The 26171-nt window shown below is 36.0% G+C and overlaps 1 protein-coding gene across 1 annotated transcript in view; it reads left to right on the forward strand.

The window, feature by feature from the left end:
• The window catches only part of LOC124377073 (MAM domain-containing glycosylphosphatidylinositol anchor protein 2-like), a 192619-nt gene that overhangs the window by 41387 nt on the left and 125061 nt on the right, over nt 1-26171 (forward strand). Inside the window, exon 2 of the mRNA XM_046836373.1 lies at nt 21006-21145. Coding sequence (XP_046692329.1) covers nt 21006-21145 — 140 coding nt within the window. The remainder of the gene's footprint in view (nt 1-21005; nt 21146-26171) is intronic.

Here is a 26171-nt window from a genome sequence, read left to right on the forward strand (position 1 = left end):
TTTACCTGGAAGGTTGTTTTCTCTATTTGCTCTATTTGCTGAATTGCAAATTTAAAAAAGGTAATGTTCTATCTTTTAAATGGTTTTTATTTTTCCCTACCAGCCAAATTTGTCTTCATTTTTTTTTGGCTTTATTGTTGTATTTTGCCATTATCTATTACAGCCTTGTTTTGTTCTGCTTTCCCGAACTGTCTTTCTCTACTGTCTTACTGTTCTTTGGTACATTCTCTTCCTCTTCCTTTTTCTCTCCAAGACCCCTGCTGAGAAAAAGCTGCAAACACCATTCCTCACCCTTCAAATAAGCACCTTGTTATCATTTTGTCCTGGCAGGTACTTTTTTACCCCTTCCCCCCACCCCCCCAGTGATGTTTGACTAATGGCCTCCCATCATTCTCCAAGGAGACGCTTTCTCAAAAGTGACACGCATTTGCTGAAAACGAACTGTGCGAGCCAGTGGCTAATGCCTTGTGTTTGATTTACACACGTTTGAAACCTCACGACAATTCTTTGTCATCGAAACATTTTGCACAGCTTTCCTTTTTCCCAGAGCACATTTATCATTGTTATAGAGGGGATTTTGGACAAAATGGATGATTTTGTTCCCACCGCTTTATTTCTTTATTTGCTCACATTGAAGCCTGTAATGGGGCATTTTAGTCACAGTCATATGGATTAACACATGGGACATGGTTATTATTGTGTTTGTCTTTGAACACTGGAATCAGTCCTGCTGTGTCAAATGAAGCTCTAACAACTTTATACCAGCCGCGTTGCTTGCTTTTGGTTTTCCTTACATACAATGTATCCATCAGAAGAGATTATTTATTAAACCTTAGTGACTAATGCAGTGCAAATTATTATTTAAACCGAAAATTGGTTATATATATTATTATATACACAGGTCAGACATACCACTGGACATCAAAAAATTCTCCTTTTTTTTAAAACAACATAGAACCCAAATGCAAAAAAAGAGAAAAATCCAACCTTTTATTTAAGTACATTACTTTGGTGGTAAAAAAATCACACATTTAGAAAAAAAAAAAAAACTTGAAATCATGTGTGCCACAATTATTGGCACCCCTGATGTTAATACTTTGTACAACCTCCTTTTGCCAACAAGACAGCACTTAATCTCCTCCTATAACATTTCACAAGATTGGAGAACACAGAGAGAGGATTTTGACCATTCTTCTTTGCACAATCTTTCTAGATCATCCAGTGTCCTGGGTCCTCTCTTATGCACTCTTCTCTTTAGCTCGCCCACAGGTTTTCGATTGGGTTGAGGTCTGGGGACTGAGATGGCCATGGGAGGACCTTGAGTTTGTGACTGCTGAACCACTTTTGTGTAGATTTTGCCACATGTTTTGGATCATTATCCTGCTGAAAGACCCAATGACGACCCATCTTCAGCTTTCTGGCAGAGGCCATCAGGTTTTTATTTAAAATATCCTGGTACTTCAAAGCGTTCATAATGCCATGCACCCTAACAAGGTTCCCAGGGCCTTTGGAAGAGAAACAGGCCCACAGCATCACAGATCCTCCACCATACTTCACGGTGGGCATGAGGTGCTTTTCGGCATACTCATCTTTTGTTTTACGCCAGACCCACTTAGAGTGTTTGTTGCCAAAAAGCTCAATCTTAGTCTCATCTGACCAAAGCACACGATCCCAGTTGAAGTCCCAGTACCGCTTAGCAAACTCCAGGCGTTTACGTTTGTGAGTGTTAGTGAGAAAAGGCTTTTTCCTTGCATGCCTCCCAAACAGCTTGTTGGCATGTAGAGAGCGTCTGATGGTTGTTTTGGAGACTCTGTGACCCCAAGATGCCACTCTTTGATGCAATTCTGTGACGGTGAGCTTGGGAAATTTTTTTACTTCTCTTACCATCCTCCTCACTGTGCGTTGTGGCAAGATAAACTTGGGACCTCTTCCAGCCTTGTTTGTCACTGTTCCAGTTGTTTTAAACTTCTTAATGATTCCTCTGACTGTAGATACCGGCAAGTTAAGGCGGTGGCTATTTTCTTGTAGCCATTGCCTGACTTATGAAGGTCGACACATCTGCCTTACTTGAATGGTGTGTTCTCTTGTCTTTGCCATGTTGACAAATGGGTAAGAGAATTAGGCCTCTGTGTCACGTCATATTTATACCCCAGGAAACAGGAAATCATGAATTACTAATTAAAAGTCCCTAGATACCCTGACCAACCTTAGCAACTACAGAAAAATATATTAAAAAAAATAATAATAATAATTTTTCAGAGGAATTGTTAGGGGTGCCAATAATTGTGGGACACATGATTTCAAGTTTTTTTTTTTTTCTAAATGTATGATTTTTTACCACCAAAGTTATGTACTTAAATGAAAGGTTGGATTTTCTCTTTTTGCATTTGGGTTCTATGTTGTTTTAAAAAAAAGGAGAATTTTTAGAAGTCCACGACCACATCTTAAACAGGGGTGCCAATAATTGTGGAGGACACTGTATATATATATATATATATATATATATATATATATATATATATATATATATATATATATATATATATATATATTTTTTTTTTTTTTCCTTTGGTATATGATGACTATATGATGGTATATGTTTTTCCATGAGACAGTAGATTTTCTTCAAGCATTCCAACCCTTGTTGCTTTTCATGTATTTATGAAGCTTCTATTCAGACAAATGTACAATTGAGGCAGAAGACAAAACACATATGTTGTAATTTCTGTCAGCCAGCCGCATGTTTCCATCTGTCACAGTCTCATCTTTCTCAACCCGTGCTTCCCATGGCGACAGTGTTTATTGTCTCAGTGAACATAACTCTCCCCTCTTCTGTCTGTATTTGTCCGACATTCACTCTTTTGAAAAGAAAAAATCATACCAAATTTTCTTTCTCATTTATACCTTTTAAATCTTTGTATTGAACCATTATTACTATTTTGACCCCTTTTCTTTTAGAGCTATGTGGACTTTGGTCTGCTTGCAAGGTTTGCACTAGTATACCAGTTGTGACACTATAACATGAACACAGTGACAGAAAACAGAAAATGCAGTGATGTGTGGGCTGGTTATTTCCACCACTGAAAAAGCAGTGTAAACTTGATTGCTAGCTGTTACCTGTGCTGTCTCGCTAACATGTAGGCTAATACCATATTGTTGTTGTAGTCATGGCGTTATTAGCTTATAAAACATGCAATAGACTTCACTGCAACGTTGCTGTAATCAAAACACAATATACTTCATCTAGTTTGTCTTTATTTTATACATTTTGAATAAACAGGCAGACTTTTCAAGTTTTATTTACCTAATCATGAGAGAAAACAGAAATGAAGTGCTATACTTCTTTGGTGCAGATTACTGATGTCTGCTGTACTTAAAAACGTGCTACACTATTAATTAGGATTTATGCTCTATTTTTGAACAGATTTACTTCAAAACCTTTTGTGTGGTACTGATTTTTAATTGATGGCTATTGTGTATTGAAAAAGATTACCAAAAAAGGGATTATAGATGTAGCTGTGTAGTGTAGTGCTTGTTTTTATCTATAACAAAAAAAAAAAATAATAATAATAAAAAAAAGGCAAATTAAAAACAGCGTTTCATCTCAACTTACTGTATGACTCAAGACTTGATATTAATGTGTCTTCAGTTTATTGTATCTTTTCGCTCTCTATTATGACAGAAATGGCATTTGGAAATTATTCCTCTTTGTCAGATTTCTTCAGATTATCTCATTTAGGCTCCCATTATTAACAGGTAATGTTAACCATGAACAAAGCATGCCTTTTATTCTTCCTTCATTACATATTATCAGACAGATGAACACAATAATACATTTTGACAGTTCATCGAGTTCATACGAGACACATGCATAATGTCAACTCATAACCTCTTTGGCATATATGCCGATAATGTGACATTATTTTTGTCTAAACTCAGACACGAGCGGAATTTCATATTAGATCATGTTTGGTTACGATTTTTATAGTTTAATCATTTGACTTCACTTTTACAGCCCATAATAGCCACCATCCAAAGTATTTAATTTGATATTTCAGCCCATAATGATGCCACACACCGAATTTGTACGACCTACCACTAGGATTGATTATTATCGAAGCATTAGGGTATGAATTTTTTTTATATAAACACTCGTTTTTGCAGGCTTGATTTGATATTCAGAAAAACAATGTTCCACCACATGATATTATGTTTGAAGCCTGAATGTGATTTATCTCACTGGCCCTGCTGCTGTTTGGGCTGTTTTTTTCTTTCTTCTCCACTTATTGCTAGTGACATGCAGACTCATCTTGCATATCCAGTAGTCTTGCTGAGTCTCATGAGAATAGGATGGGCTGTGGTGCTGGATATTAAATGCCCAACAGCATGAACTTAAATAAGTGAACTCAAGAAAAAAAAAACCTTGAGAGACACGTTACACAGTCTGATGCGTTGCTTGAGGAGCAATAATGCTGTTAATGCTATCAGTAAACACACACTTATCATTCTGTCATCACACTTGACAGAGCAGAATATCATTTCCGTATATTCCTTATTATTATTTTTTTTACGCTCATAGATGCAGTTTATGTTGATCTGAGAATATAAATTAAAGTTGCGATTTCGCTTCAAGAGTTAGACTTGGGTAGTTTTAGCATTTACAGAGAGTCATGCGTATGATTAAAAAAAATCCTTTTAAAGCCGCTTAATGCCGGCTGTGTCGCGTCAAATGTCACGTACAGCATGACATCACAAGTTGTGTCGAGACCTCATGCGGTTCCATTTTAAAGTGTTTCACCCCACACCTGCTGTATCAGAGATGAGTCAGTGAAGTGTCAAATTTGTTCCAGAGTGCCGCTTTGCCCTTGTTTGATGCTCTGAGTCTACGTTTTGTGCGCATGAGTGAAGAAATTTGTTGGGGAAAAAAAAAAACTTTCCATATGCTGTGCACTTCATATCATCTACAAAGCTGTAACCAGTAGCTGAAATAGTTTGCAGTGTATGATGAGTGTATCATAATCTTTTATGGCAACATGGAAACGAAGGCAAATGCACCAGGTGTTTAGCGTCACAATGTTTTATTTTGAATTTTGTTGGTGAACAATTTTATAAATAAAGAAGAGATTTTTTTCCAATAGTGCTCCAATAAGAGGCACCTTTTGTTATTCTGGTTGTGCTGGTCACTGCAGAAGCATTCAGGCACATTGTGTAGAAGCAAAATAACCGACATTTGAAAATGTCAGCATTATATGTTGTTGTTTTTTTTTAACTGTTTACTGCTTATTGAAAACCGACCTAATAATCCACCATTCAGCAGAGTTGTGATTGTGACTGCAGCAGCGATTGCAATACCCTGCTGCATCTACCATTCTCTCCTCAAACATGAAATGGTGGCAAGGCTTTCTTTCTTTCAGACTTTTTATAGGCTATCCGTTCTGCATGATTCAATAATAATAACAAATTGGATAAGCAGGGAAGGAAAATCTATACTGCTCAAGCTCAGTCCATACACACACACTAGACATTGAATATAAGCTACAGAAACCAGAGAACCTGAAAAGAACATTCACAGGATCTCTGCACTAGAAAATTTGTGTGGTTTCTAGTATTTCTGCATAGATTTCACCCGAATTGTGATCAAATCACCAGTAGTAAAACTAAGATGCAATATTAATCACCTGGTTATTTCTGCTCAATACACTTTTTCCAGTAACTGGTGATCAATTCTGCACAACATTTAGGAGAATTTTTTTCTTATTCGTTTTAACCAATCTGCTTTAACTTAGTGCATGAATTATTCTTTTTCTGGTTCATGCACAAAATTTATTTTGGGTTACAGCCTTGAAAATGTATTCTAATTTATTTTTTGCTGTCCCAAATTATTTTTTTCTTGCATGGCCTAATGAACAATGACATCATCCAATTTATAAGTGGTAGGTCCTTAGACTTGTAGTTCCTAAGACTGTTACTCTATGGTTGTTTGTAACTACCGTATTTTTCTGACTATAAGCCGCTACTTTTTTTTTCCCGGTTTCACAAACTTCAAACCAAAAAACTGAACCCCATAACATTAGACCAATTAAATTTCTGAACGGAAACGAAAAAACGCACCTCACCTGTGTTCTGAGCTGCACGGCATCGGGAGAAAAAACTTTTTTTAAACGCACGACGATGCCAAAAGATAAACTCCGAGAGAAATAGTTGTGAAAGGAAGGAGGAAGACAGTGAACAATGACTTTCTTGGTTGGCTACTGTTTAGATACAAGCCGTTGTAACGCGTTGAGTCTGGGTGAAGGAAAAGCTCGCTTCTGGCATGCTATTCCCAAAATACCGCTATGCTCCTAAAGGAAGCGCAACATATTTCACCCGTTACACAGTGTGTAACGTGTCTTTCGTTAAAGCCTGTGTAAAGTACATTAGTGTAGACATTACACTGCGGCTTATAGACAGGTGTGGCTTATTTATGTTAAAAATATTACATATATTACATAAAATATTTGTAAAATTTAGTGAAATTACGGTAATGTTATTTCCTTTGTAGTGAGTTTTGCTGGACGATCACTGCTTGGCAGAGTGGTGCTGAATTGCTTTGATCTGAATATCACATGCCTCACTGTGGACTGGAGGAGGCAACACTCTTTAGAAAGATATGTTTTCAAGTCTGCTGAGCATCAATAAATTTTATCTGAGCTCTTTTGGAATCTCATTTGTTGAGACATGACACAATTCCCATAAACCTGTTGGCTAAAGACCAAACTCCGCTCACCATCACCATCACCTAACTTCAATTACTCATTAAAATAAACTCACATTATAAATCTATAATACTCAAACTATAATACTATTTGGACAAAGAGATAAGATAAATTAGCTCAATAAATAAATAAAAAAAACTCTGTACAGTGACCCCGAGTTCAGGAGGTGCTACCATGTTGCCTGCAGCACCGCCATACTACCATATTACACCTTACTGGTATTTATTCATTAAAGATTATTTATAAGATGTTTTTAAGCATTGTTATAGTGAATTTGTAACCACACTTTGCAAACATACAGTGACAAAGCGGTGTGGTTATTTTAAATGAATTGGTTCCCATTTGTAGCAGACCCTTTTAATTATCCTGGACTGAAAAATAGTGTTTAATAATTTATCATGGTTAAATAACTCGCTAATCTCACAGCAGCACATCTCTGTGCAGCGGAAAAAAAGAGCATGACAAATGGTCTTTATAGGATGCAATTTTCTTCTTCAGCACTGTTTTGTGTAAGAATTGATTCACAATATTTGAAATGACAATACTTGAAACAAAAAGAGAGAAAAAAAGACAGCTAGAAAGAGCGAAAGAATCTAGTGGATGGATACTTATGTGTATATTCAGTATTCAGTTCAGGAGGGAGCAGTCGGGTGTAAAGCTCACGGGACAATGAAAGGCCAAGTGTAATATAATATTAGTATAAGAGTGTAAGTGTATATTATTAAGGGAACATGCATTATAGTTTACACAGTGCTTACAAAACGTTTACTGTGTTCATTCATTTGTTTTCAGTAAATGCGTTTTCCTGGCCATGGCCATGGTGGTTGAAATTAAATTTAGAAAACATAATAGGAATGGGATTTGTGTGCTCAGATTAATACTAATCGAACAACAGGTATTCAATTTGTGTAATGCTATTTCCACTATTTGATGTTAAACTGAAATTATTGTTATATATGTAATTTTAGGAGAACCAAACGTGTGCAGAACCAAACCCAAGGGCATGAAAATGCCCTTGTGCATAAAGCGAGCTCTGTGACGATATCGTTCATAGGGGTTGGAGTAAACAGCTCTGGGATAAATTGCCAACTGCACCCAAGGCCTCCCTTCATCAGTACCTGACTTAAATCTAATGTTACATCTTCCCAGAAGAGTAGTGGACAGATGGGGCAGATGAGGGCTAGTTGTGCAATGGGATATTGCATGAACATTATATACAACATATATAAATATATATTTAAACTTTGTCGATCCAATGTCCATTAAATTTGACAGTTAAAATTGCACACATTGCTTCAGTTTTTTATTCTTTGAGATCTTACAGTACCTCATTACAGCTATAAAGAACAAGAAGCTATTCTTCTATTCTATTCACAACACATTACAGTGTAATTGATTACAGGGTACATGCAAATGAGGTGAATGTCTTTAGGTTCCTAGTATATTAGGGTTTTTTATAATCAGTCAGGTGAACTGTTTATTTTAACCCGTGTGAAAATATTCAAAAAGTTATATGGATTAATTGTCTCATAGTTTTAATAGTATTTATTATTATTGTTGTTGTTCTTAATTTATTAACGAACTTAATCATTTATTTATTTATTTATTTTCACACACATTTGAATATTTATGATATATTTTGCATGTGTTCCCAATTATGTCTTTGTCTTATTTTAATCCATTAAATGTTTTTTTTTTCCAGTGACCTAAACCATTTCTTAATGTCTTTCTAGTTGAATTTAGGAAATGTACCAGGAAGAAGCTTCAGTTTGAATGAATGTGCTGTGTTGGTTTGACTGAAGCATTACCATTTGTCTCCGCCTTTTTCCAAGGAGGAGTAATGATGAGCCTGGGGTATTGGCAGTAATTGTGCCCCTTACTGTCCCCTGCCATGGTTATGGATAGCACAAGCTAAGCCAGTGGGCAAATCCAGCCCTCTGCATGCAGTACAGCCCACTGATGGGATGATCACTCAGCATCTGACATTTGCCAGATAGTCATTGGAGAGTTGCTTGGCACTCAGAAGTACATGCAAATCTCGGCGGGGAAACAGACGGCCTATTCCCAGTCTTAATTCGCATTTTTGGATCGCCGTTCAGCTAGTTGTCAAAGACCTGGCCTGTTTTAGCCTATCATTGGGGTAGTTAATACCTTAGCTGAGCAAAAAAAAAAAGAATCTTATCCGCATTCACAGATGTTCAATTAATTTTTTAAGGAAAAACAACCAGCACAACTGGGCACTAAATACATTCTGGAGTACATAATAGAAACACACCATAGCCAAATATAGATTTGTGTGGGTTTTGGAGGTGGGGGATGACGTCTATGTGTCTCCATAGATATCTGACAGTTCTGACCTTGTGGGAACATTAATTTTTTATTAATTTAAAAGATAAATTTTATGGTTTGATAAAAGCTGTTAAGATCTATACTGAAGTAAATATTATTGTAAACTGAACCTTAAATTGCTGCATAAATGCATTAATGTTAATGTCAAAGAAAAGTCCACGTAAGGATAGTAAGACAAACGTATGTGTGTGAGGGCCTTTATCATATTAATTGAATATGGTTGTGTATAGTCAAATGTACTACATAAGCCTGGTAATGGTTTGCCAAGTTGCCACGGTAACAGTCCCCAGTGATGGTAAAAACATATATTGTATGCTCAGTGAGTGTTAAATAAAAGTAAGCAAAAGGTGCCAGGAATTATAAACAGACAAAGGTATTCATAAGTACTGGAGCAATGAATTGTGCATGCTGAGAAATTCTGGGTTATGAGAGTACTTGAGTTCTGCAAGCACAGAGCACTGCGTGGGAAAATGCTTTGTTAAAATAAATAAAAAGTTAAAGAAAAGTAAAAAAAAAAAGCCTTCACCCCACTGAAGTACACTTAAATCTCCACCTAGTCGCAAATTTGAATTTATTGTTCTGGGGTTAAACCAGTAAAAATGATTCTGTTTATGGTACAGATAAATCTAGTGTCTTTTGAAATTGATACTTACAGTAGCATTGTGTTCTAGTGCATTTCTTTGACAAATTTAACCAATGCTAGCAGCTAATTGATTAAAAGCATTGCGTGTGTGTGTGTGTGTGTGTGTGTGTGTGTGTGTGTGTGTGTGTGTGAATGTATGTGAGAGAAAGAAACCAATTTAGGTGTATGTGAAATGTTCCAGTTGAAATAATTTACTCTTCAAACATTTTTGTTCCCTTTCTCATTAAAGCTCAATTAAGACTTCTATTGAACTACTCATATATTCTCCCAGCTATTAATAATGATTAAAAATAAGAAAACCGTTCATAATAAACAAGTAAACAATGGCAAAGTGCTATAATTGTTGAACATGAAGCAGCATAGTACATAAGAGGTGGTATCAAAAAGTTTGGAGACTTGCTCTGTTTACAAGAGACAACTATATTTATCTACATTTACACATTATAACCTTCAAAATAGTCCCCATACACCACAATACAGTGCTCCTAGCGTCCCTGCCACTTCTGGAATGTGTCCTGGAAGTCTTCTTTTCAAAGTGTGTCAAGCACCTTCTGCAATTCATGCTGGATCTCCACAATGGTATCAAAACAGCACCAGTTCGCACCATTAGTCTTTTTGATAACCCCTTGTATATGACCCCTGAGCATCCCAAGTTCAGCCACAAGGGCCTGATGTCTGGTGAGGTCTGGGAGGAGTCTGTTTTAGTTCATCAGCACTGAGGATTGAGTTGGGTCAAGGCTGATTGCAGGACATTGTGTGCAGATTCTATAATCCAACCTTGGAAAACTGTCTTTATGCTTTGTGTTCAGGAGCACTGTTAAGCTATTGCAGGTTTGAAATGCTTAGTTCCATTGAAGGGGAAATTGTAAACACATTTTATATATAATTGTGTGCCTCCAGGAAAATATTTTTATATATTACATTTCAAGGCTGTGTAGATTTTTTTGTTTTGGTTCTTCTCTGCTTGGTGTCATTGGATTAGATCAGATTTGAAAGTCTCGGCTACTATTAGCTCAGTGGTATGTTGAAAAATATTTGTTGAAGCTGTGTTACCAGTAGGGGTGTGCTTTTGCCTAATTTCACCATTCAAATATTTGTAAGAGGTACTGTTCAGTACTGTTTGGCATGTGTGCCCCATGTTTCCTGACAAAATATTCTCATACTGTACTTGGCTTTTCTTTTTCTTAGTATCACCTGAATGGTGATCTCAGAACTTTAAACTGGTTAATAGATTACCCATGCTCACCTATAGCTTCCAGTGGAAGACCTGCTTAATATTGCCTACAAACAGAATTGTTGATATTGATATTGATATTCTTTACTTTGGGGTAGGTGTCCAATCATGTATTGCAGCAGATTTTCATTCCAAACAAAACAGGAGTCACAACTAATTCCATTTTGTCTCATCAGATCTTTAACTGGGTTTTAACTAACCACATGTAGCTTTTGCTTCTGGTTGGAATCCAAACCAGCAGCCATGCCAGCATATACTCTAACATGGACTGTGCATTGTATGATTTCATGAGTGTATTTGCCTTGCATAATATAATTGTTTAATCATTTTTACATAATCTTATATACCTGCCAACTTGAACATATTTTGTGTAGGAACTCGTGACCAGCCTGAAATATTTCAGTTTATTATTGTAAAATTTCTCAATGCATGCCTGACTTAGCTCACAATAAACTAGTATACACTATGTTTCATCACATTACTTGAGATGGTAATTATAAAGCGATTAAATATTGTTTTTGCTCACCTGCACAAGGGAAAGGGGTTTGCAGCATGTGTGTATGGCAGGGGTTTTGTTGTGTTGGAATTTTTTCTGGTTTTTATATTTTTTTATTTAGAGTCCTAGGCACTTCATTGCAAATTGCTGATTAACAGAATGATAGAACTCATAGCGGGTTTGTTCTCCTTGGACTGTTAATACCCCCCCCCCAAAAAAAAGCTTTCCAGAGTGTAATAATCAAAAACTTTCACACAAATGCTTTGCTCTTTAGAATAAACATTGTTAGATTACCTGACCTTATAAAGAATGACAAAAACCACACTCTTCCACAATGTATCATACCACTGGATACTGAATCACCTGTACATAGATACTAGCCAGAAGGAAAACCTACAACTATATGTCGTATACACCTGCCACATTTAACTTTCTTTTATGTGTGTAATGTTTTAGATGTGATTACTTATTGAATCAGTTATATACCCTACCTGGTAAAAGTACCAAAACTAACTTTTCCATCTATATGCGGTTCTTCCCCAAACTTTTATCACAATGTTGGAGGCACAAAGATGTACAGGATGTGTTTGGATGTGGTAGCATCAAATTTTCTTCACTTGAACTAGGAAACCAAACCTGCTCCATCATGAGGGTGTCCTTGTGCACAAAGCCATCTCCATAAAAATGTGGTTTACATGGATTGGTATGTTTAAGTGGCCTGACCTACTAAACACTCTTGGGAAGAATTGGAATGCTCATAAAGTACATATGAATCTTGATAGATAGATAGATAGATAGATAGATAGATAGATAGATAGATAGATAGATAGATAGATAGAACTTTATTGTCATTGCATAGTACAGGTACACAGCAACGAAATGCAGTTTGGCATCTACCAGAAGTGCAAAATGTAGCAGTCGTGCAAAAGTGCAGATACATTTCTAGCATATGGTCAGGTGTCCTAAATATGTTTTTCCATATATAGTATGCACTAGGGAAAATACTTTATTTATTCACCAGAAACTAGACTATAAAGAATTTGGCAGAGAGATGAGAGCTTTTGAAATCTACAACACTTTATCATGCAGTCTGCAATCATAATGCAATAGAACCTGCTATTTATACACCATTAAATTAAGTAGCTTTTGGCCATCAGTATATTGATTAAGTACGACTAGTGTGTTGGCAATAACATCCTTCTTTCCCTGACCACTGCCAGACCGTGCCTTACAGCATGGAAAGTTATCAGTGTATCCCTGTTTAATCCCTTAAACATCCTCAAGCCAGCGGTAGGCACAGATTTAAAGTCCTCACTGTCGCAAGTACAGATTCCTATTAGTTTCTCTGTGGCTGCTGAATAATTCATAGCAGTTGCAGAATATGTTTTTCAGATAAATAACTATTTAAAATGTGCACTTCAGATGTTTCACCTCACAGCATTTTAAGCAAAGTGTCGTGTTTGTTTAAAGGAAAATGAGTGCAAAGATACTTTAACATCGTGAGAGACCTTATTAGATAAATTGCTTTGCCTAGACCTCAGTGAAAGGCAGCACCCTGTGGTAAACATTATATTTCTAAAACTTTTCATTGTGTTAACTTTTCTTTTCTCTTAGTCACATTCATTCATTTTCACTTAGCAACTCCTGAATCTTTAGAATGTTAATGAACTGCTCAAAATTTTATCATATTTAGAAAACTCTGTGCATTTGTATTGTTACTGATGACCCATTAAGCTTGCATGTATTTGAAACTTTACTGCATGTAATCTTATCCAAATAATAAGGCATTCATTAGCATATTAGATTTAAGCATATTAGATTTTATTATTTTGATTATCATATACAGCTATTCTTGCTCATTGTCAGAATAAAAAAAAGAAATAGGAGTAACAAAAGAGGTTATTAAAATTCAACAAGCTAGTAAACATCACAGTTCTTTTGTGTGGGTTTTTTTTTTTATTATTATTGTTGCAGCTTGTTGAGGACTCATTTGGTTTCTCGTTTATTTAATAACCATCCAATACCACAGTTTTACTCCAAAACATTAATTGAAATGCGTAAAAATCCGCCCCGTACTTCCTTTTCATGGTGGCGTGTAGTGCACTTGTGTTAGAGGTTCTGGTGTCAGCCTCAGTGTTACAGGTGTCTCTACAGTGAACATGTTGCAGTGTTGTTAAAAATAGCTGCACTAATCCTATAGCGGCGCCGACACGAATGTATGCCACCAAACGACTATATGGATAAACAGACTGACAGCTTTTACTTGAAATGTTAATTAGGAATTGAAACAAGAGCAAACATCAAGCTTCAATGAGGCTCTCAAGTGCGGAAGCGACACCACCTTTTTGTAATGGGGTCTTTTGCACTTTAAAGGATGGGATCTGCTATAGAACGGCTACACACTTCAACATGTGTTGTTGGTTATGAGTAAATTACACTGTAATGCTTTGAAAAGATGTTTCATTAGAAGTGACATTTCATATCACAGGTTAAAATTCACATTAGTTTAAAGACCACAAAACAAAAGTGAAATAATGGCAAAAAGCTCTTTGTATATTCCCTATGTGCAAGACTAATGTGCTGTTTTAACTGACAAATAGTGTATATTTGACAGTAATAAAACATTACTACCTGTAATTAGTTTTCATTTATTGCTTGACACACACAAAGTAGAATGTTTTAATAGAATAACTATTATTATTATTATTATTATTATTATTATTATTATAACTGATCTATAAGAAAACATTATTCCCTGCCATATTTGTTGAATGTAACTTTAAATAAAGAAGCAGTGATCCCTGAAACCAGTGCTGAGTGTACTGTATGTAGCTATTACACTTCGCTTGCTTTGCTAATCTGACAGAAATACTACTAGCCCATGACCTATAAGTATTTTTTTTCCACATTGGGTACAAACAGTGCATTATTGTCATATAATGCAGGACCAAGTGGCAGGTGCAAATGCAAACTTTTGTTTTGATGAAGGTGAGGAAAGAAAACCAAAAAACGAGGCAAACCCTGAAATATTGAAACTGTGAAACTAAATTAACATAACGCAAATCGAGAGACATCAACAACTATGAACGACAAATGCAAAAGTGGATAAGATGTTGGATTTCTAATCGGAAGATCATGGGTTCAAATCCCAGAACCTCTAAGCTGCTACTGCTGGGCTTTTGTAAGGCCCTTAACCCTCAGATGCTTAGCTGTACTGTATAACAGATCATTGTAAGTAGCTTTGGATAAGGGTGTCTGCCAAATGGCGTAATTGTAAGACAATAAGTGAAGAGCACGATTTGTAAATATTAGTGCTCATTAGCTGACATTTTGACTGATGCAAAAACAGTCACATGCCCAATTTGTCCACTGGTACAATTATACAGTATCTTTTCAATCGGTTATCTTTAAAAGCTATATATTGTTACTGCTGCTTCAACATCATCAACAACATCATCATCATCAGTAGCAGTGTTTGTCCACAAATGACAAAACTACAAGTGACATAAGTAAACATGGTTTTGCATGTATGATTATTAGTTAAACCTGTTTGTAACATACATAAAAGCCATAGATCATATTACATGTTGTAATTATTATGCATGTGATCATTCCAAATGATTAAGATACATTTTTATTAGAATCTTTATATTCTATAATAGACAAACATTAGTGCTTTACACTATAAAGAAATTAAAGCAGCTGCTTTATGTGTACAGGAGATCTTAGCTATGCAGTATAGTATACTTAACTTGAGTTACACACAGATTTTACAATTATTATTGCGATGTTATCTATACAAAGTATTTTACTGGAAGTTAATGATAACTGTAATGTAGCTTATTAATGTATAAAAAGACCAAACTGGCTATAATAGACTCTTATCTATGTAAACCATGTCTAGCAGATCCTCTGGTGCAGCTGAACACATCCTTTTAGGTAAATCATTCACCTAAAAGTAGTTCATTGAGAAAACGGAGTTTAGTAGATATTTAATTTATCTAATTTTTTCATTAGGAAAGTGGCAACATCTCCTGTTAAAATGTTTAATCTGTATTTCTAATTTAAAGCATTTGTTTCAGTGTGGCTGTAACCAGTCCATAATGTGTAGTCAGTAGTATAGTATAGTTTAGGCAATACAGGATCTGTGCTATAGGTAGAACTTATGTCAATGTGGTGCTATAATAGTAAATGAATACCGTATTTTTCGGACTATAAGCCGCTACTTTTTTCCCACCTTTTGAACTCTGTGGCTTAAACAACGGAGCGGTTTATTTATGAATTTTTCCTGGATTTTTCCCGGTTTCACAAACTTCAAGCCAAAAAACTGAACCCCATAACATTAGACCAATGAAATTTCCGAACGGAAACAAAAAACGCACCTCACCTGTGTTCTGAGCTGCACGGCATCGGGGGAAAAAACATTTTTTTTAAACGCAGGACGATGCCAAAAGATAAACTCCCGAGAGAAATAGTTGTGAAAGGAAGGAGGAAGACAGTGAACAATGACTTTCTTGGTCGGCTACTGTTTAGATACAAGCCGTTGTAACGCGTTGAGTCTGGGTGAAGGGAGAGCTCGCTAACTCCAGTTGCAACAGAAATCATATAAGCACAGACAGGTTTCCAAAACTCGCGCTTTTTTATTTTTCTTGGCAACAGCGTTACAGTTTAGTCAAAGAAACTTAAAAATCAGCATCAGAAAATAATAAGGACATATTCCTCGTCTTGCACACATGCAGTAATAGCGGAAAAATGCAGTGGCATGCTATTCCCAAAATACCGCTATGCTCCTAAATGAAGCGCAACATATTTCACCCGTTACACCGTGTGTAAAGTGTCTTCATTAAAGCCTGTGTAAAGTTCATTAGTTTCAGTGTAGACAGGTGCGGCTTATTTATGTTCAAAATAAAAATATTTGTAAAATTCAGCTTATATATGGGTGCGCTTTATAGTCCGGAAATTACGGTAAGCCCCTTTTTATTTGAAAGTTCAATCGTTCTGTGGTGAACATAATAAATGTTAATTTCAATCAACACTTATATGTACTGTTTGAATGTATTGTTATTTCCTGATCTGAGAGGGTAATTGTTCTCACTGGGACGACCACCAGTTTGCCAATCTGATTTCCCCAAAAACACTCGATTTAAAAGAGAAATCTGTTTTGCTGTTTGTTGGAAGTCAGGGCTGGTTGAATCATGGTCAACAAATTTAAACTAGAGTGCTGCATAAACCCAAGTTAATATAACAACGTATTCAAGCATGAAAAGTGATTATTTAGAATCCTCATAACTGAGCTGAGGGAGTAAATACAGAAATAATATTAATTCAATTCAATTTCATTTGAATAAGGCTTTTAACTATGGACATATTAGTCTTGTTACTTGTAATTCAGCGTAATTGAGTTAGCTAAGACAGTTATTACTTAGGTTTTGGCAAATGAGTGCTCTTATCCATGACGTGAAACAAGAGAGAACTAAATCCTGTATTGATTCATTTAAAGATTATTAATCAGAAGCAAATTTCCAATCTGCCCAGACAGATTTGTCCTTATCTAGGGACTAATAGCAAGAAGCTTAGCAGAGTAAAATGTGTCAGACTTTGCTTGTGTGAATCCCCAGAGACTCTTTTTTCCTGTCTTAAGTGTGAGCTTTGTGTGCAGCTCGCTACTCCACATTGCTTTCAAAATGCTGTATACTCTCTGGAATAGAAAAAAATGCTAATATGTGTGTGTGATACATGGAAAGCATGGCAGAACCTTATCCCTGGGGAACTGGTTAGTTTGAATCGGTTCATATATGATTTGTTTTTGGAAGCAGCGATAATGAAGTGAACCAACAAAGCAGCGTTCCCATTCAGTCAGTGGTGGAACAGAGACAGAAAAAAAAAAGTGTTAAAAAGTATGATATTCGCTTTGTACCAAGGGAAAAACGAAGCAGCCAGTTTCCTCAGACCTAAGGGTAAGAGCTTGCTACTCATATTAGCAACAATGGAAGGAATAGGGTGGTGTAGAGGAAGTGCACATGATCTCCCATCTCCTACCGCTTATCTCTCAACATTATACCAGTGCATGAAGGTGCCTGTTTCTCTCTCACACCTTAAGAAAGCCCTAATCATCTCCTGAACAATTCATGAATTAATGAGCTGGTAGACAGGAAAGTGAATGAGGAATAAATCACTCTTGTTCCACTTCTCTGTCTCTCCTTGCTGAATGATGTCCAAAATCCAGATCTTTTTTGATTGTCATCAAAATCACCCATCATACATCAGCATCTTCCCGATCAACATCATCTGTATAATCACTGTTGTCGTTGATCCACTTATAGTCATCTTTGGCGTTGTCATTTTCAAGTGCATCATTCAATTCTTCTACTGTCCATACTAAATAGGATCTGAGATTAGATTTTGTGTCCCCCAGATCATCACATGTTGATTCATGTGGCCTTTTTGAACATTTCATTCTACATTTAGTCTCCATTTGCTGTAATAATAACATAATTTTTTGCAAAGATGCTCAACTAGATTTTGGAGTGTGCTTATGGAGATTTCAATTGTATAGCACTTTTAACAATGAACATTGCCTCAAAGCAGCTTTACACAGATAATGTGGTGATAAAAATGAATAAGATGATCTTTATAAGTGTAAGTTTGTCCCTGGTGATCGAGCCGGTGGCGACTGTGGCAAGTAAAAACTCCCCGAGATGGCATAAGGACGAAACCTTCAGAGGAACCAGACTCAAGAGGAAACCCATCCTCATCTGGGTTGCACCGAATGTTAATTTACTGCAGCTAACCGATGTTGCGGGGTACAGTGTTGGTGATCAGAAGCGAACTGTAGTCCTGAGTCAGTGTAGCAGACTGTTGACATTAACCACAGTCCAAATACATCCTCAAAGCTCCCATTCTTCATGAAACTTCATGAAACCCCAGGGTGTTGATAAGAAACCATCTCCAGCTGCTCAGAGTGGCCTCCAATCGAAGAGAACACTATCCAGTTCACCGAACACTCTATATCCATGATCCCTCCAGATCTGCTCCTTTACCTATGAAAAATCTACTGATAAAAGGCTTGACTAAATAAATACAATTTCAGTCTCGACTTGAACACTAAGACTGTGTCTGAGTCCCAAACACTTCAGGAGATTGAAAGGCTGTTTCATAACTGTGGGGCTTTGTAAGAGAAAGATCTGCCCCCTGCTGTAGTCTTCATTATTTGAGGTACCAACAAATAGCCTGCACCTTTTGATCTAAGTAGGCATGGAGGATCATACTGGTACAGAAGTTCACTCAGATACTGCAGCGCGAGACCGTTAAGTGCTTTATACATCAGTAGTAGTATCTTATAATCAATGCGGGATGTAATTGGGAGCCAGTGTAGACTGATTAAAACAGGGGTGCTTTGGTCATATTTTCTAGATCTAGTATGGACCCTTGCTGCTGCATTCTGAACTAACTGAAGCTTTTTTACGCACTTACTCAAACACCCAGACAGTAAAGCGTTACAGAAGTCTAATCTAGATGCAACAAAAGCATTATCTAGTTTTTCTGCATCCTGTAACGACATCATATTACTAATTTTAGCAATATTTCTAAGGTGAAAGAAGGCGAACCTCAAAGGAAAGACTAGAGTCAATAATCACACCAAGGTCTTTGACTGCTATACACACTGAGAGAAAAAAAACACCCAAAGATGCTACGTAATCGGAAAGTTTATATTTGTGCTCATTCAGCTACAAAGGTGTTAGTGATGCTAGGTACTGATGTAGGGTGAGGAGGACTGGGGTGCAGTCAGTGTTCCAATTCATCCCAAAGGTGTACACAAGGGTCGAGGCCAGAGCTCTGCAGCATGCCACTCAAGATCTTCCTCTCCATACATGTAAACAATATCTTCTTGGATTGTGTTTAGTATACAGGGGCATTGTCATGCCGGAACACGTTTGGATCTCCTAGTTCAAGTGAAGGGAAAATGTTATGTGACCACATCTAAAAACTTACTATACATTTGTGTGCTTCCAACATTGTGCTAACAGTTCGAGGAAGAACCACATAAGGATAGAAAAGCCAGTTGTCCCAATACTTTCATTCATATACATTAATACCTTGGTACTTGTCATTCCGTATTATCTTTAACCACTTTATGACCTATGATTTAGACTTAAAATACACAAAAAGCACAAAAGAGAATGTTATGGCACTGTTCGCAAGCTAACATGAGACTCTTCATGCATCTGTTTTACCACGAGACTGAAGCGCTCATGAGTTTTATCGCAAATCTTTTATCAGCTTTTTTGGTCCTGGTGATTTTTTTTGTGAAATACTTGACTGAAATACATCAGCGAACCGCTGCTTTGAGAAATTCATTACTTTATAATTGAGTTCCATGTCATATCTCTTTATCTTAGAGAAGAATTCTTAAAATCTGCAATATGGCTTTATTGTGTGTATTTGATCTTTTGTATGTTGCTCTTCCAGTTAATTTTTTTTTGGTAGTGAGCATATGATTTGCTTAGGTTTGTTTTTGTTTGCATTCATTACTTTAAATTGTTCATTTTATGACATGGCATTATGAGACTGAAGCAAAGAAGTACAGTACAGTTACACTTTCTGTCTTTACTGTTTCCAGTAACATCTGAGGATAAGAATGTGTTCATATTATGTGGGAATTACAGAGTTTATAAACTACTAATTTGTAAGAATTGTACACATCTTTGTTAAACCCATAATTACCAGTTTGGGGTAATTGGGGGGGGACACTGAATGTTCTGAAAAGTCTCACCTGATAGTGAAAAATGGTACAAGGCTTCCACAGTAAAAGAAAACTAAGTGAATATTTAATTCTATGTTTGTTTGAACTATTTTTTTTTTTTATATTAACCCTGTGAAAAAAATAGCACAGTGTAGTTTAGCCTTTTATTCACAAAACAAGTCTGGTGTTGTTTGGGTTTCCATAGTAACTCAATTCTGTGTCCAAGGAGATTAACAGCTCCAAGTTGTCATCTTGTAATTACTGTAATTTTGGCAAGACGTGAAAGCATTGTTGGTATTAGCATATCGCTGTGAATTATTTATTTTTTTAAATCCATAAAATAGCTGTAAAAAAAACTTAGAATGAATGTAATCCTGCTTCTTCTCCTTCGACCTTGGTTTTAATAGAATAGTTATTTGAAGGCGTGCAGCAAATGTAAGGTTTCTTACTTTTCAGGCTTCTATTTGGACCAATTTATGAAAAATTACAAAGTATTTTAGGTCTTTTTAAGGTAGTTTAGAATCTCTAATTTGACAGAAAACCAATAAGCATACATTGTTTGAGTCAAACTGAATTTCTGCATGTAATTTGAAGTTAAAACCAACCGACCAACATTAAGAGTTATCAGAACAGGAAAGCTTTTACAAGATCCATTAGGATTGAACACATCCTTATTACTTTATGACATAGGTTAAGCACATAGTTTTAAATCTTTAGACTTCAGTAATCATTTTTATGGATTTCCTTTAGTGACATTATACCTTTTGCATGCGTTCTGTCCACAGCACCCCCTACTGTCCGGATTGTGCACTCGGGTCATGCATGTAATGTGGAGGAAGAGCGCTACACAGAGAGAGTATACACTATTCGGGAGGGTGAGACCCTGGAGCTCACGTGTCTGGTGACTGGACACCCGAGGCCACAGGTGAGCTTTCTTTCCTCAGCAGCCATATTTCAGTTTTCTTCACTAATGAAAGAATTGAGCGAGATACAATATACAGAATACATAGTAGACACTTCATCCAGAAAAAATTTAATGTGGATACAAACACACTGAACTTACAGTTTCACTTGTCTGTTATGTAACACATTTTAAACACACTAAACACTTATCTCACGTGCTCAAGGGCCTTTCTTTACCTTATTGCTCTGCAAAATCAATCTCTGTATGTTAAACCGCAGTCAATTTATTTGAGCTATCTCAACCCCCTCTCTTCCACATCTGCATTCACTGCCAAATCTGGCCAATTAAGACTTTAAGGTAAATGGAGGTGTCACTTTTATTTATGAATGCTTTAAACAAGCCAGGCGCAGTTTTAATGCTCATCATCTCCCAGGTTTCCCCAGGAGAGGCAGAGTGCTGCTGGGAGAAACGGCTCTGTGCTCTAATCCATTCTGGTGCACTGGGTTTGCTCCTCACATATTTCCCAGTTGACCGTGGCCACAAAACGAACCGGATAAACACCACTAACCCAGAATAAATCCATTTGCTGGAGCTAAGTCAAGCGGAAGAGTTTCTTCTGTTGCTTACTTGACAAGTACACATCACTGTTGAAGAAAATATTCTTCACGGATTACGTTGTTGCCATGTTTTAGTGTTTTTTTATTTGTGCAGAGGTGGCAAAGTGCACATACTCTGTAAAATGTGAATTACTGATTATACTTTTCCACTCAAGTAAAAGTAAAGAAATTTGGTCTTTGACATGTATTTAAGTACAAATTTGTACTACTAACTGCATTTTAAAATTTCAAATTTACAGTAGTTACCTAATGAATGCATCCAGGCTGAACAATCACCATATAGAACACAAGCAAAGATGGGAAAATAATTAGCCCCATACTTCTTGTTGCCTTCTGCTTTGCTCGTTGTTAGCGTTGTAAACTAGCCTACGTCTGTAGTGACAGGGAATGATGCACAAGGGGTAAATTGAAAAAGCTGTGCTTTCCTGGTAGGAAAATTTAAGTAGAATGTACAGATATTTGTATATATACATACATACATACATACATACATACATACATACATACATACACATAATGATCACAAAGTGTGCCCTCTCTTTTCTCCTTATAAAGATAGCTTAAGGTATTGGCATCTTAGTCATATTTTCCCTATGAGAAATTTGCTCTGCCGATGAAACACAGCCATAACGCAAGCTACTAGTTCTTTTTTTGCCCTCTACTGAACAGCGCTGCAGGCAACTAATCACACAGGCTGCAGAGTGCTGTCTTATGCTGAAGTGCCTGAATCATGCATGTGTGCTACTATTTTTATTACCAGCCCTCATTGCAATGAAGGACATGAGATACATTATGGCATGACGAAAAAAACTGAATATTATACATAATTATAGTCAAGTGTGGCTGAATGATCAAACCTGATTTGTCTAAAGGGTGTGGATACATTTAATTTACAGGCATGGCCCAGACAGTAGTTTCAGTTCTGGTGAATTCACTTTTTAATTTTTTCCATTTATAATATAGGTTTATATGTGTGTGTTCTTATATGTTTTTTTTTTTTGTATTCACAAGTCACAATGAGTTGCAACTGTGCATGATTAAGGCCCTGATTAATTAAAAAAAGGTTTATGGTTTTTACAAATAAAAAAATAATAAATAAATAAATAAATAAATGTTTTGGAAGAGATCCGTTCTGAAGTGGGAATCAGGTCTTTGGCTGAAAATATTCTTGCTCTTCCCGCGACACCAACATCCACCACAATTTCCTATTTTTACTATGCAGTCATGTTTTATCCTCTAAACATGCCAAATTTGATCTCATCTGACGAAAACAAAGTGTTGCTAGGTTGTATCTGATAGCTCATATTTGAGGAATCTTACATTAATTTAAAGTTTATAAAAAAAAAAAAAATCTTTCCCAACATACCAAGAGCATTTTTTTATATCGAGTGTATTTAGTTAGATTCAATAAATGAAATGAGACCTGTCAGTGTCATGGGAATTTAGTTTATTTACCTAAATTAATATTTAATATGCCTTTGATCAATAAACACCCCATTAATTTGTACACACTTGCCCTGGTTTCTCGTGCATCAAAGATATTGACTCTTTAATTCCCTTTAAAAAGGTGAAACCTCTTGAATTAGTTTCAATGCTACAATGTTTTAATATTTTGAGATTTTATTTCCTTGATGGTAGGTTAGATCTTTCCCTTCTCAATTAAAATTTCAAGGAGTGATGGAGAGTTCAAGAGTGTTTTCTATGAAATAAAATTATTAAGGTACTTAACAGCAAAATGAGGCTTCTGGCTGTTTACCACAATAACCTTAAATGCATTTGAGAAGTGACAGAAATCAACCAGTCGCATCTTGCTTTTTTACTTGGGAGGTATGATTTATTAGCAAAAAATAGTTACATTTTACATATTATCTAATTAGATAAATCAGATTTTATATTCATGTTATTTCATAACATGTTTAATTAACAGCTTACTAAGGAAACGCAAGCATTTATTCAGCTGCGTTATGCTTTTGGCCCAATGGCATTACAATTTTGAATTGTTGTTATTCCTATATTGTATTTCATTTTTGTAGTTTAAAACATATTCACGCTACGAAATATTCTATTCAGACTTATTTCTTGTGTAAGGAGGCTTCAGTTCCAAAAATGGCCTAAGTTGTTTCTGAGGAAAGCACTATTTTCTTATCTATATAAGGTACTTTCTCTAAAACAAAATGGCTTTGTGGGTCATATTTATGCATGTACTGTAGCTTACTTTTTCTGACAGCAGTAATGGAGAGCATGGCCATGTAATTACCCTCTAATTTCACAAGAGCTGTATGAGTTGTGTAGCATTTCTACCTCAAAGCTCCAGGACTCTCAATTCAGTGCTGAGCTCAGGTTACTGTCTATAGAAAGCTCACATGCATTATGTGGGTTTCCACAGGGGTTCTACAGTTTTCTCATTAAAGCATGGCAGTATGTGGATTGTGTGTGTGTGTGTGTGTGTGTGTGTGTGTGTGTGTGTGTGTGTGTGTACATCATGCCCTATATTGGACTACTGGAATCCTATCCAGCATGTATTGAATGAGGTTTTGTTTCCCGTTCACCAAGTATAAAAACCCAACAAATCATTTACGCACTCATATTACATTTATATCATCATTAAAATCCAATTTCTTGTTGAACATACAGAAAGAAAAGACTGTTTTCCTTTTCAGTGAACCACCACAAAATTGAACGAATACTCCCTCATTATGATGTGCAAGATAAGATAATATAAGTGCAAGGATTTATTTTAAAGAAATGAAAATAAAATATCATGTTTTACTTTGAGTTGTTTTTATTTTTTTTTATCAGCAAAGATCAATGCATACGGTCCAATACTTTCCCATTCATTTCTGAATAAGCATGAGCATCTTTGTGAATACACACTGCCTATACTAATATATTTATAATAATAGAGATTCAACAGAAAAGCATTTGTCCAATCAGGTGGAGATGTTCTCATTTTTTAGAAAAGATTTGTCTTTATAACACCATATCGTGTATGTTTGAATTCTGACTGACAGCACTTTGGAGGTAAAAATACAAAAGTGAGAAGTTACTGAATCAGAAGCAGAATGAGTAGTGAGTTTCAGCTGATAAACATCACCACATTGTTTAAATTTTTTTTCTCACATTTTCTGCCTTGTGAAATGTTACACTCATATCTCAGTCTATATTTAGATTATACGTAAACTGTTATCTCATATACAAGCATCTAATTCAAGTATAATGGTGTGGATGAAATGCATACCATAAGTATTAAAACTATTAATGGTGCACAGGGTCTTTCAAATGTTACCTGTAATAATTTTGTTATTAATTATAAAACAGTGGTGTGTAAAAACGCTAAATAATAGGCATACTAAAATATTTAAGAATGTAAAAAATGAAGAAAATCTGAACCTCCTTCTTCTATCAAGGGACCTGTTTCAGTTCAGTCTTGAATCTTATTATGGTAAGTAATCTGAGACTAGTAATCAGGACTGAACAAAGGACAGTATTTCTAGTATAGTAAAGACATTTATAAAACTCCAGTGAGGATTAAAATTCTGACCAAGGTGTAAAAAACTGTAGAATGAACTGCAATGGATTCCAAAAGGTATTTAAAGGTTAGCATGTCAACTGTGGTCATCACTTTCTTCAATGTCCTCTTCGGAACACCTACTGCAACAGCAAGTCAGTGCTTCTGCTAAGGCTTACTCAAGGACAGCTAGACTTAGAGCTAGTAGTGTTGTTTAGAACCACAGTAGGAGTTAGAGGAGCTAGTCTTGCTCACTTTTGCTGGCCACAATTCTTACAAAATGGTGACTGTGTTGATTATTGCAGCACAACAGTGGGCAGATAAAAGCCCTTTAAAAGCAGCTGGATGGCAAAGAAATGGCACACAACAGCATGCATTAGTGTTTATCAATAACTCTGAATTGTTTGTTACATTTGGGACCATAGTTGGTGGGGCACAGAAATAATTTAAACAAGAGAACCTAAATATGACATTTTGCCTAGGGTTCTACTGACTTCTTAATTTCTAACATTAATGGTCAACATAAATGTAGATATTATTCTAGCTAAGATGAAAAAACTATTTTAGTTTGTCTCCTCACTTTGTCACTTTAAGATATCCATGGGCCATTTAATGCCTGTCCAATAAACAGAGCCAAGCTTAAGATTTTTACCAAAGATTTAGAACTCCAGATTTAGTAATATGTGGGCCAATGACAATTAAGTGCAGAAAGAATCATCCATTATGTCCATCACAGCAATAGTTTTAAACACTAGCCTTTTATATTATCTTTTCAAACTATTATTCTCCCACTGTGTTATGAGGGAACAGACCCAGTTTTTCTGAATGAATGTGCATAAAATACTGTAGCATGAGCAGCACATGGGATGTTTGTGCTGTAAATAGAGCTGTGGTTGGCACTTTTGCTAGCATTCAATTCTTT

Source organism: Silurus meridionalis, chromosome 23, assembly GCF_014805685.1.
Source record: "Silurus meridionalis isolate SWU-2019-XX chromosome 23, ASM1480568v1, whole genome shotgun sequence".
In the NCBI taxonomy this organism is placed as follows: Eukaryota; Metazoa; Chordata; class Actinopteri; order Siluriformes; family Siluridae; genus Silurus; species Silurus meridionalis.